Consider the following 13,753-nt stretch of genomic DNA (forward strand, 5'->3'; position numbering starts at 1 on the left):
ATGGAATTGAGACAATCAGCCTGTGGCGTTGACTGGGAGTTATGGAAGCCCAGATTTCCTTGATGCTGTCAGATCTTCTTTGTTGTTGCTCTGGTGCTCCTCATGTTCCTCTTGAGAAGATCCATAGATTCTTAATGGGGTTTAGGTCCGACCAGTTGGCTGGCCAGTCAGGCTGGGGCATCAAACCAGGTTCTGGTGCTTCTGGCAGCATGGGCAGGGACCAGGTCCTGCTGGAAGATGAACTCTGCATCTCCATACAGATCCTCAGCAGAAGGAATCATGAAGTCCTCTAAAACATTCTGGTAGACTGTTGCTGTGACCTTGGATTGAAGAAAGCAGAGTTTACCAACACCTGCACCGGACACTGCACCCAGATCATGACGGACTGTGGATATTTTATACTGGACCTCAACCAGTATGGGCTCTGTTCCTCACCCTTCTTCATCCAAACCCTTGGACCTTGATTTCTGAATGAAAGACACTTTACTTTCATCGGAAAAGAAGAACCCGACAGTTGTAGTTCATCTCCTGGATGAGTCTGAATGTGGTGGTTGTTGAAGCTGTGACTCCGCCTCATTCCACTCTTTCTGGATCTCTGACAGATTCTGGATCTCTGACAGATTCTGGATCTTCTCTGTTTGATGATCCACTTAAGCCCACGGTCATCTCTGTTGCTGGTGCATCTTCTCCTGCCACATGTTGTCCTTCCACTAGACTTTCCACTGATGTGCTTGGACACAGCGCTCTATGAACAGCCAGCCTCCTTAGCTATGAACTTTTGTGTCTTACCCATCCTATGGAGGGTCTCAATGATGGTCTTCTGGACAGATGTTCTGTCTGCAGTCTTCACCACATTGAACCAAACTGAATCAATGACACCTGGGGAAACCTGTGCAGGTGCTTTGAGTTTAGTAGATGATTAGTGTCACACTCAGTTTAAAACATTCATGTCCTGCAACATTTGGGCTGATGTCTCCACAGAATGTTTTTTTAAATCCTGTTTTCATGGGTTTCATGAGCTGGAAGCTCAAATTATGTAAAAATAAACAAATAAAGACTTGAAATAGTTTAAATTGTGGGCCCTGAATCTATCATTTATTAAAGATTACCTTTTTGAATGGAATTATGGAAGTTAAACAACTTTTCCATGATATTCTAATTTTTTGGAAAGGGTCTGTATATAATACATATCAGAGCTCTGCAACATCTGTTTTTTTTGTTTTGTTTGTTTGTTTGTTTGTTGTTTTTGGTGTGTTTTTTATTTTTAAGCCCGAAAGGTTTTGACCCTGCACCTCAAGCCTTACAGGAGCCCACTGAGGTACCTTCAGCTTCAGCTGGTTTATGTCTTACCTGGGTCTGTCACCATGGTAACTTGGGTTAAACACCTAACTGGTCCAGAGTTTCCAGATTAGAGATTAACACATGTCAACGTACCAATCAAGCCCTCAGAAGTAAAAACGAATACATAATTAAAACCTTGTCGTTTTGTAATAACTGATGCTCGTTTGTCTGGAAGTTACATCAAGAAGCATCTTTGTGAACAGACTCGTGTCCCCTCAGGTGGTTCAGATGTTCAGGAACCACGAAGGCTGCCGTGAACTGCAAACTTCAACAACCTTCTGCGAGGAGACCAAAACCTTCAAGCTGGACTGAAACCTGACAGGACTTGTCTTCTGGAGAAAGGCTTAATGGTCCAGCGAGACCAAGGTTGAGCTGTTCGTTCACATTATTAAATGTTTGGTTCAGTCTTTCAAACCTAAGTGCACGACTATCGAGTATGGTGGTGGTAGCATCATGCTGTGGTGCAAAGGACTGGGATGGAATAACAAAGATGGCTACTTTCACATTTTTCATCCTCCAGTCAGCAGCTGGACGGTGGAAACTTGGACACAAGTGGATCCAACAAGACAACGTTCTCAACATGAGAGCTGGTTTCTGATTGGATGCATCTGTCTGACAGGAAGCCTCTGGAGCCGCCTTCCCAAAGCCCCAACTGAAAATGAGTGCATTAAAAGTCAGAAAACCAGTTGAAGCAAACTCCACCATTTCTGCCAAGAACAAGAATGGTCCAACACCAGCACCTGAAACTTGTTGATGGACACAAAGAGCTGAGGCCCAGATGCAGCTTGCTAAGGGAACCCAGTTTAAGTAGGGACGTCTCTGAGCCTGCGTGGTTTGTCTGGGATGTGGGGTCTCACCATATGTAGATGATGTGACCTTGTCTGTTATTGTGCTGGTACTGATACAGGATGATGTAACTGTCTCCTCCGTAGAACTGACCGTAGAGCGCCACATCCACCAGAACCTTATCGGATCCTTCGATTCGCCAGATCTGCACACAGATAGACACCTGGCCGTTCAACCACCACAAACTGAATTCTCACGGGTTCTCTTCCTTTATTTTATTTATTTTCATTCAACCTTTATTTCTACAGGTTAGTCCCACTGAGCCTCGAGGACTCCTTTACAAGAGAGACCTGATTTAGACAGACAACATATAAAGTACAGACAACAATAAACAACAACAAAATGCACTTAAAATAAAAATAGTGTTATAAAAACAAATCAAGGTGCCATGTTGTTGAATATTTACACACTGAGCTGAATAATGTACAGTAAAGTTCTTATTCTAACTTGTGTTTCTGGAAGAACTACGTCGGACCAGAATCTGACAGCGGAAAGATAAACCAAGTCCAGTCCACATCAATGTGTCACCTGTTTCTTCCCATCCCCCCGGTCCACCATCCCGTACTGCGCTGCCATGGAGTCCGACTTGTGGAGCTTGGACACGTCAAACGGCACCTGTCCAGTTAGAGGAGACGGGGTTGGTTCTGTTTCAGGACTAGTTCGATCACATTCTGAACCCAGCAGCCCACCTTCTTGATCCTTGCCACCTTATTGGGGACATAAGCTGTTCCCAAGCCGGCCGTGTCCTCGGGGTTCTTCCAGTTTTTAAAGAACTGTTTGAAGAGCGGAGTCTCACCATGCTCAGGGAGGACCTGGACCTGAGGGACACCAGACTCTTACTGCAGGTAAACGTTTCACTGGTGTGGTGGAGTTGAAATAAACTGCAGGTGAAACTCTAAAGGCTCCGCCTCTTTCCTTTTCTTACCTTTGTGTACGGTGAGTAGTTCATCTGTTGGATGAACTTCTCTGCACTCTGAAGAACGGCACTACGCTCATCGTTGTTTGCATCTTTACCTGCGCGCGCGCACACACACACACACACACACCATGTTTATCACAATCAGCAGGACCCCAGACCCCAGAGGTCTGGCAGGACCCCAGGGGTCTGGCAGGACCCCAGGGGTCTGGCAGCCATCCTGAGTCACCTCAGGGACTCAGTCCGCTCCAGAGACCGGTGCTACAAAACCGATTCATCGCTTCTTTAAGAGATCTGGTTTAACCGACCAGGATTTTTGGCCGGGGGGGGGGGGGGGGGGTATTTAGGCTTAGTGCAGACTTTCCATGACAGTTTGCCAACTTTATTTGAATTTTTCAGTAATCTTTGATTTTGACACTAAAGAAAATGCTAAATGAGACCGACTGATGGTCTTTTGAGAACCCTGCAGAACCGACGTCCGGATCTGACATCAGTTACTGTATTGTCTGAAACTGGCCCTTGGTTTGAATCCATTGTTTTATTTTACTTTCATTCCAGCTGCTGGAACTTTCTGACACACGGAAACTAATCTGAGAAGGTTTCGAGTTGGGCTCTGGAGTCCAGTGAGAGCTCCTGTGATAGAAAATGTGTTGCACAGGTTGTCAACTCACACGAGGAACTTGGGAACCACAAACGTTTTGAAATGTTTTGGGAACTTCCTTGTGAATTCCATTTGCAGTTTATTGTCACCAGTGGCAGCCCAGTCCGATACAGGCTGTACCACAGGGACAGAACAACTGGGAGCCCAGTCCAATACAGGCTGTACCACAGGGACAGAACAACTGGGAGCCCAGTCCGATACAGGCTGTACCACAGGGACAGAACGACTGGGGGCCCAGTCCGATACAGGCTGTACCACAGGGACAGAACGACTGGGGGCCCAGTCCAATACAGGCTGTACCACAGGGACAGAACAACTGAGGGCCCAGTCCAATACAGGCTGTACCACAGGGACAGAACAACTGGGAGCCCAGTCCGATACAGACTGTACCACAGGGACAGAACGACTGGGGGCCCAGTCCGATACAGGCTGTACCACAGGGACAGAACAACTGAGGGCCCAGTCCAATACAGGCTGTACCACAGGGACAGGACAACTGGGAGCCCAGTCCAATACAGGCTGTACCACAGGGACAGAACAACTGGGAGCCCAGTCCGATACAGGCTGTACCACAGGGACAGAACGACTGGGGGCCCAGTCCAATACAGGCTGTACCACAGGGACAGAACAACTGAGGGCCCAGTCCAATACAGGCTGTACCACAGGGACAGAACAACTGGGAGCCCAGTCCTATACAGGCTGTACCACAGGGACAGAACGACTGAGAGCCCAGTCCGATACAGGCTGTACCACAGGGACAGAACGACTGGGAGCCCAGTCCTATACAGGCTGTACCACAGGGACAGACAGAGGTCAGAAGAAAACCAGCTCTGTGATGCTGAAGACCCTGACCTGAAGCTGAAGTTACCGCAGTTCTCCACTAATCAGAGGTTAATTTGAGGACGTCTGACAGAATCAGAGCTGCTCTCTAAAATAATTATTTCAATTCAACCTTTATTTCTTCAGGTTGTTCGCCTCCTTGAGCCTCGTCATTTACAACAGAGACCTGTTTCTAATCAGTTTAACCACATGTTTACAGATGTTTAACAACTGGCTACTACACCAAAATGCAGGAAATGATGTCACTTTTATTCCAGATTTTCTGGGGGAAGACACCCCCCCCGGACAGCCTAATGTTGTGTTCCAGCATCAACTGGTTTACAAACTAAGCCCTGCCACTAATCCTACTTCACAGTTCTGGTCTCAGGTCACCTGCTCTCTGACCTGTTTGTGCTCAACCAGAACAAACTTCTGACCTTTCCAGATGAAGATTTGTCCGTTGGCTCCGTTGTCGAGGATGAAACACTCTCCGGACTCCAAAGATTCTTGGTGGAATGGGTTCTGCTCTGCGACCACAGTCACCTGCATGTCTCCACCTGCGTTGGACACCTGTCGGTGAAGTCAACGGGTCAGTTTGCTCAGAATTAGTTTAGGTAAAGAAGCGACTTGAGAGTGCCACAGCGAGCTGATTGGTTACCTTGTAGAGCTTTGCCACCTTCCTGTTGGACACGTCTGTCTGCGTGTCGTCACTTGGACTTTCTGGAAGGTCCGGTTTCTCGCCCAGAATCTGAAACACAAACAGGAAGTGATCAAAGAAGGTACAGTAGCAGGATGACAGAGGTCACCATCCGGAGTGGCGAAACGTTCAGAACAACCTCCACAGCTAACTGGGCGACTGTTGGTCTCCACAGGGATCTTTGCTTCCTACCATGGAACAACTACAGACACGATGATCTGACCATAAACCGCTTTTCTGAACTTTACCGTTTATTGTGTCTGTTTCTGAGAGAAACTGAGTCCGCAGGGTTTTCATTTAATTTATGATCACACTCAAAAGTGGAAGCCAATTTAAATGGTAACATTCTGGTTCACCAGAAATATGTTTTGTCTTTTTCCATCAAATTATAAGAAAAATGGACTTTAAATGCAAGATGCTAAGTGGCATACCCTATTCTTCTTTCGGCTGCTCCCTTCAGGAGTCACCACAGTGAACTAACTCACATGAAGACTTGGTGATTGTTTTTACACCTTCCTGACACAACCACAGACACCGAGCTACCACAGCCCTCTGTGTGGAGCAGAGAGCTGCAGCTAGGGCGCCAGGGTTTAAATAAAGCCCATGGTTTATCTTTGACACAGCCAGCCTATAAAAAATATGGCTGAGTTTTAGTTAGATCTACACTGCAACTTCTCCTCATGTTGGACTGGACAGGGTGTGCTTCTTTGTGTTGGTACTCATCTAGCACAGTTAACGGCTTTTATGGATCAATTTCTACTTGACATCTGTAGCAAGAGACTAAGTCAATATGTATGCAGACGATGTCACGATGTCAGGAGGTTTGGACTCAGGAATACAGACTTGATATGATGAGCTCAAAGAAAACTAAAATCTTCATTCTAATAAAACAAAATACTAACAAAGAAGCCAACGTAAGTACAAAAACTTCAAGACAATCCTTCAAAATGCGAGGAACACAAAAGGCATGAAGATACTGTGGCACAACAAGCAGTACTGCTGATGTAGAGGTGGAAGCATGCAGGATAGAGAACGAGAAACAGGAAAGTGTGCTTTTTCTTTGTGACTTTACCCGTGTGATTCTACGGTCAGGGTTTTGAGCACGCCAAACTCTTCATTTATTCAAATGATTCGAGCAGCACCAACTCCCACAGCTGACGGCTGAATATGGCTGATCTAAAATCATACAGCTGCAGATTTATCAGAGTCACAGATTCTTTATTGTCATTCGCACCCCATGTGGTACATGAGGTGGAACAAAATTATGTACTCAGGGTCCCAGTTACATCCAACAATGAAATGTAAAAGAAAAACAGTAATAACATCTAAGATATGAACTAAGAAAAACATCAACTAAATATACACTAAGCACTCATAACATTAAAAAAAATCATGTTGAACAGCAGCACGAACACGAGTCTGAGTGAGCAGATGAGCATGAACACATCAACATGAAACAGATCAGCAGCAACATGAGACAGATCAGCAGCAACATGATGTGATTTTTCACAGTAATTATTCTGGTTAGAGATTCATGAGTCTAACAGCCTCAGGGTAGAAGCTGTTCCTCAGTCTAGTGGTTCTACACTTAATGCTCCTCAACCTCCCACCTGAGGGGAGTGGGTCAACAAGTGTGTGTGCTGGGTGAGTGTGGTCCTTCATGATGCAGGTGGTCCTCTTCCTGCATCTGGAGGTGTAGATGTCTGTGATGGTGGGGAGACTGACTCCAACATCTTCTGTGCAGCCTTCACCACTCTCTGCAAAGCTTTTCTTTCTGCAGCTGTGCAGCCTCCATGCCACACGTTGATGCTCGAGCACAGGATGCTCTCCACTGCACACCTGTAGAAGGAGGTGAGGACTGAGCTTCCAGACCAGCTCGTCTCAGCCATCTGAGGAAGTAGAGTCTCTGATGAGCTTTCTTCATCAGGCTGGTGGTGTTGTTGCTCCAGCTGAGGTTGTTGTTCATGTGTACACCCAAGTACTTGTAGCTGGAGACCAGATCCTCCTATGTATAGGGGGGTGTAAGTGTGTTTGTTCCTTCTGATGTCCACGATCATCTCCATCTTCTTCACATTGATGTGAAGGTTATTCTCTTTGCACCAGCTCTCCAGATGTTCCACCTCTTGCCTGTAGCTGGACTCATCATTGTTTGTGATGCATCCCACCACCGCTGTATCATCTGCAACCTTTACAATGTGACAGCCTGGATGGGTAGCTGCACAATCATACGTGAGCAGAGTAAACAGCAGGGGGCTCAACAAACATCCCTGAGGAGAGCCAGTGCTGAGAGTTATGGTGGAGGAGGAGAAGTTGTGGATCCTCACTAACTGTGGTCTGTTTGTTAAGAAGTCCAGGACCCAGTTGCAAATGGAGGAGCTTAGTCCTGGTGTGAATAGTTTGTCCATCAGGGTTTGGAGGATCATGGTGTTGAAGGTAGACGTGAAGTCCACAAAGATCATACGGATGTAGGAGTTATTCTGCTCCAGGTGGAAGAGAGCAGTGTGGACCACAGAGGAGATGGTGTCCTCTGTTGATCGGTTCTCACAGTATGTGTACTGGTGAGGGTCCTCGTTGATGTTGATGATTGTTCTGATGTGAGTCGTGACCAGTTTTTTGAAGCATTTACCGACTATCAGGGTGAGGGCCACTGGCCGGTAGTCAGTGGTTAATTTGAGCCAGATCCTGCCCGAGCAAAATCTGGGAACTCTCTCATTTTGACCCGTTCTGTTCCGGCAACTGTTTGCTCGGATCCGTCAACTCCGCCCCTAAAAGTCCAAAGTCATTGCACATTTTTATTTTGATTATTTTTTTTAAAACACAACGAGAGGAGACGTTGCCCTCAGCCCGGCAGACCCAGTCTGTGGAGTGGATGTTCCAGCCGCAGCACGCGGCGCACCAGCTACACGTTCCTTGGAGGAGGAGAAGAGCCTCCAGGCAGGGGGTGAGGGCGGAGGGACAGATGGTCACATTTACGCACGGTGGTTCTGTGCGGAGTCCTTCTCTCCTCCTCCTCCAAATATTGTCTCTACACAGCGGCTGCGCACTGAACCCCCCCACCCCCCACCCCCCTCAGACCCCGAAACAGAAACCATCATTCATTCAACAGAATAAATACATTCCCTGTGGACAGTGCACGTTGCGCACAGAAACGTCTCCAGACAGCTCCAGCGCGCGCAGAGCATCAGCAGGTGTCTGAACTCCTGAACATTTCAGACATGATTAATCAAAAAACTTACTGTAAAAATAAATGAAAAATACAAAGAGAGAAATGTTTGATGTGTTATTCACATTATACGTCACGTTTCAAAACAACGGTGCTAATTTGTCAAAATAATAAAATGTCAAAAAGACAGTCCAATTTACTTTAATAAAAAAATGGATGGATGGGTGGATGGATGGATGGATGGATGGATGGATGGATGGGTGGATGGATGGATGGATGGATGGATGGATGGATGGATGGATGGATGGATGGATGGATGGATTGTCCTTAGTTGGACAACAGAGAACCGAATCCTTCAGGTGCTTCAAACGGTGCCACGAGACTGGAGCAGGAGCGGAGGAGAGTTCAGCTCAGAACGGTGAAGTGTGTGTGTGTGTGTGTGTGGGGGGGGGAGGTGACCGCCCCACAGAGACAGAGCTGATCACACACAACCTGCTGTTCTTCTCCAAAATACTAATTTTATTAAGAGTTTACAAATGGAGGTAAATGTTGATCAACCTGGTAAAATACACCAGAATGCAGGAAATGACATCTCTGTTATTCAAAATTTTGTGAGAGGACCCACGGACCGACATCCCCCCCCCCCCCCCCCCCCCCCCCCCCCCCCCCCCCCCCCCCCCCCCCCCAGCCTGCCCACTGTTGCAGCAGGTAGTCATTCAGACCAGTCACCGTAGAGCTCTTTGGGACTGGGATGGTTTATCTGGGAAAGCTTCAGTCCGATGCACACCTTTGAAAACTAAACTCCACATCGGTCGATAAACAATATTTTCAGAATTTCTACGATGTGCTGAGACCCTTCTTTTGTCCGTCGTGCATCCCAGCGATGCAGACTATGCAAGGCCAACAGGAAGTGGTCATGAGGCCAGCTGTGAGTCACATGATCCGCTTTGCTGTGTTATTACCGTCAACATCTCTGCTGGCTCCGCCCCCTCATCGATGACCACGAGCTCAGCCCGCCCACACCGCTCGTTGTCACGAATACTCTTGGACACCTGTAGAAACAGTCATCTGTTACCTGATGCCATATGATGTCATACGATGATGTCATCACTCACCAAGGTAGCCTTCAGCTTCTCAAACCTGTTGCTCTGACCACCAGACCACTGGACGATTTTCTGTTGAGAAAAAATACTTTCACTTGTCCACAGTGTAAAAACAGTTGGACTGAAGCTACTCTAACAGCATTTCAGCTAATTTAGTGGTTCATTTATCAAAACCTTCAGCTCGTTCAGGACAACACGCTATGACTTGATCTTTGTTACGTTCATAAAGTTTGAAATATTAAACTTTAGAATTCTGTCCTCATTGAAATGAACAGAAAACTTGACATTTTTAATACCTTGTACTCTTAAATCTACTTCAACTTCATTTTTAGCTTTAGCTACTGTTTTTCCAGTTTTAGCTGTTAGCTAACAACTTGCTGGAGTAACAGAGATGACCAGTTGAATGAACTTCACCCAAACAGATGTGCAGTTCTCTGGCACAGCTGCATGTGCACGCTCCTTCAGGTGATGCTGGTGAAACCGCTCTACACTCAACATGGGTTAAATCCATATTTATGCTAAATTAACTAACCCATGCAACCTGCCACAGCTGACTGAGCACTGTTGGTGTATTTTGTCAAGGTTTTGTCGTGTTTGTGTTGAAATAACGACTTTGTGAATAAGATTAGCTCCTGTTAGCATGCTAAGCTAACAGAAGCTAACAGCGCTAGTCGTTTTTCTGAAAGTAATTGGTTCTTTAAATGGTTCTTTATCTTTTTGTCCTCAACAGCCCCGTGCATGCAGCTGTCGCACACATACTGATGGTATATTGTGTGCTGTTGATTATACCAGGTATATACCAGGTAGGCTCATGTATAAAAATGTGTTTTAAAATGTTTTACAGTTATAGCTGCCAATTACAGTTACTGTTAATCTACTGTTAATCTACTGTTTTCATACTGTTAACTGTGTTTTGGATGTTTTATGCAGGGCTTAATTTGTAAACTGACAGATGCCGGGGGAGCGGGGGAAGTGGAGGGAGCTTGTGGGTCCTCCTCCCCCTTAAATTTTTGAATAGATGCTCTTTGCTGCATATTGGTGTAGACCAGACCTGGGCATTGTACGGCCCCAGGGCCACATGCGGCCCTTTGGTTGACTCTGACCGGCCCCCGTAAGGGGAATTACAAAATACATATGTAAACAAATGAAGTTAACCAAATCTAGATATAGATCCTCTCTCACTGATGATGTCAGCTTTGCTTCACATCTCCACCTCAGACCTTCAACCTGACTTTAACATTTCCCTTAAAGCCCAACAGAGACTAGACTTCTCTCACTAAACAAGAAAAAAGAACTGAAAAACACCAAATGAGATGTTTAGACTACAAATGTAGACACGTAAAGAACCGGGACTCGAAATCACAGTTCAGTGACGATCACTATTATATGATGTTTCATAATATTTGGAGTACAAAGACAATATTGTGATATATTTACAAAGATAAGAACTTTTTCCAGCAGTATATAAAACTCAAAATGAGTTTTGGGGTGAATGTGACTGAAAATGATCACTAATATAACGTCACAAATGGTAAAAATGTTAACAGTTTACCATTGTACTGGGGAATTTAATTGAATAAATGACATTTTTTGTAAGGAAACCTCACTTTTTCGTTGCTTAATCATGACAAATACTCTTACCAGCTTGTTAAAACAGTGCTATGTACTGCTTTTAATAATGAAATACTGTTAATATTATGCAGTACTGAGTTATGTTGAAATCAGGTCTCTCTTGTAAATGAGTCCTCGAGGCTCAATGGGATTTACCTGTCTAAATAAAGGTTGAATGAATAAGTCATTTGTGCCAGCCCTCCACAATATTTGCTCTTTCTCATGTGGCCCCATGGAAAAAATAATTGCCCACCCCTGGTGTAGACTATTTTAACGGGTTGTTAAACAGCTACGTTTACCTACATTTGTAAACACTTGATTCAATAATTATTTTAGAGAATCCTTGTGTGTGTGTGTATATATATATATATATATATATATATATATATATGTGCATGTGTGTTAGATCAAACTCGTTCTCTGTACATTCAGAAAGGGAAAAAAATTGGTTTTGTGGCCCAGTAGTGGCCCCATAGTGGCCCAGTAGTGGCCCAGTTGTGGCCCAGTTGTGGCCCAGTAGTGGCCCCATAGTGGCCCAGTAGTGGCCCAGTCCTTGGGCTGGCACTGCCGACACATCAGCAGTTGTGCACGCTCTCTAGAGCTATCTGGAGACACTCCTGTACGTAACGTGCACTGTGTGCAGGGCACGCCGCCGAAGGTGTTGGATGAAGACGCTTCACCCCCGCAAGACATGTCATGTCTCTGCTGGGCAGGAGCGTGTGCACAGCGTGTGCACAGCGTGTGCACAGCGTGTGCACAGCGTGTGCGCGAGCTGCGGCCGGAACATCCACTCCGAGGACTGGGTTTGCCGGGCCAAAGGTAACGTCTCCTCTCATTGTATTTTTGAATAAATAATCAAAATAAAAATGTGCGATGACTTTGGACTTTTAGGGGCGGAGTTGGCTGATCCGAGCGAACTGCTGCCGGAATCCACCCGGTCACAATGAGAGCGTTCCCGGATCTTGTTCCGGCAGGATCTGGCTCAAATGAAGCCCTGGCTTTACAGGAAAATAAAACATGTTTTGCTCTAAAATGTAAACTTGTTGTATAAATATATTGAGGAAGAAAAAACGATACGATCAAACATAAAAGAAAAGAAAAAGTGATAATGGAAGGTGGAGGATCCATGCATGTGACTGTCGCACACATTTACTGATGGAATAATGCTGTTTATTATTCACTGAAGAGCAGTCCTGTGTCCGTCACCTGATTTTACTCGCACTTGGTCATACGAGTGAAGAGAAACAACGCCGAGGGTTACACAGCTTTTAGCTACTGTTTTGATCGTTGTTGGTTTTTAGCTACCATTAGTTAATGTTAGCTGCAGTTCTGTTGGTTTATCTTGTGTTTTGATTGTTTTAAACAACTCAGTTTCAGCTTGTTCCACAGATTTCAGCAGTCGTTCAGCTCTTAGTGTCCAGACTGCAGTTTTGCAGAAAGTTCTGTTTCTCTGGGACGGTCCTGTTCAGTCCCACCTGTCTGCCACCACCTGTCTCACCTCCCCCAGGTCCAGTATGAAGCTGTCTCCCTGGTTGAAACTCTCCCAGCTGACAGGAACTTCTGTTGCCCTGACGACACGGCGACCTTTGACCTGCAGCAGCCTCTTAACCTCCACATCGTTGGTCTCCACGTGTTTGAAACCTGAGGCCACGCCCCCTTGCTGTATAAGGACAAACAGGAAATCCACAGTTGTCTTATGATAGGGGTTAGGGCTGGAGGTTCTGGTGGTTCTGCTCACGTGCTTACCATGTATGTGAGGCCCGTTTTAAAGTACCCGCTGAAGGTGGCGGACTCGTGGTTCTGGACTTCTCTGTACTGGATCGGTGCTCCCTGCAGGAAGTCATCCATCTGAACAGCAAGAATGGCTGCCGCTCCACTTTCATCCTGAGAGCACTCAGAACCTGAGGCAGAACCAACCGGTCAGGGAGCAGAACCTGCCGCACCTGAACTACCAGCAGGACTGTGGGACAGATTGCCTCAGGTTGTTTACTGTTTGTTGTTGTTGTTGTTTGGCCTCACCTTGCCAGTAGTGCAGGTCGTACTGCATGTCTCCTCGGCGGTTGCTGGTGCTATTCAGAACCAGGTAGGCATCTCCGGTGTAGAACTGTCCGTACAGAGTTTCAGGGACAGGAACTGGTTCCATCTTCTCCACACGCCACACCTGAAGCCCCGCCTTCTTACCTGCATGCTCAAACTCAGGATGGGCCACCATGTCACCTGTAGTGGGTGGGGCATAAGGAGTGTCACTCATCAACAGCTTTCAGGAGATGTGAACCTTCATGTGATCAGAGCATGTCATGTGTTCTGTTTCTGAACAGCTGACAGATTGAATTTATTCAAATTAAAAATTTGGAGAAGTAATCTGAGTACTGGTTTCTGCTTCAGAAACTGATTCTGATAAACACCAGTTCTGATGCAATCTACTCCAACAACAGGTCAGAAAAAGGAAAGAGATGCTCCAAACCGATTGGTTGAAGATGACCGAGGCTCAAAGCCGATTGGCTGAAGATGACTGAACCTCAAAGCCGATTGGCTGAAGATGACCGAACCTCAAAGCCGATTGGCTGAAGATGACAGAGGCTCAAAGCCGATTGGC

The 13,753-nt window shown here is 46.0% G+C and overlaps 1 protein-coding gene across 1 annotated transcript in view; it reads right to left on the reverse strand.

The window, feature by feature from the left end:
• Nucleotides 1–13,753, reverse strand: part of LOC119413740 (gelsolin) — a 19,023-nt gene that overhangs the window by 4,366 nt on the left and 904 nt on the right. Inside the window, exons 3-13 of the mRNA XM_037680795.1 lie at nt 13,177–13,374; nt 12,904–13,058; nt 12,656–12,817; nt 9,559–9,618; nt 9,406–9,495; nt 5,242–5,331; nt 5,021–5,153; nt 3,113–3,201; nt 2,877–3,005; nt 2,716–2,802; nt 2,199–2,332 (exon numbers count right to left, since the gene is read on the reverse strand). Of these exons, the coding sequence (XP_037536723.1) occupies nt 2,199–2,332; nt 2,716–2,802; nt 2,877–3,005; nt 3,113–3,201; nt 5,021–5,153; nt 5,242–5,331; nt 9,406–9,495; nt 9,559–9,618; nt 12,656–12,817; nt 12,904–13,058; nt 13,177–13,369 (1,322 nt within the window). The 5' untranslated portion in view covers nt 13,370–13,374. The remainder of the gene's footprint in view (nt 1–2,198; nt 2,333–2,715; nt 2,803–2,876; nt 3,006–3,112; nt 3,202–5,020; nt 5,154–5,241; nt 5,332–9,405; nt 9,496–9,558; nt 9,619–12,655; nt 12,818–12,903; nt 13,059–13,176; nt 13,375–13,753) is intronic.

Source organism: Nematolebias whitei, chromosome 8, assembly GCF_014905685.2.
Source record: "Nematolebias whitei isolate Nwh7 chromosome 8, NemWhi1, whole genome shotgun sequence".
Taxonomy (NCBI): Eukaryota; Metazoa; Chordata; class Actinopteri; order Cyprinodontiformes; family Rivulidae; genus Nematolebias; species Nematolebias whitei.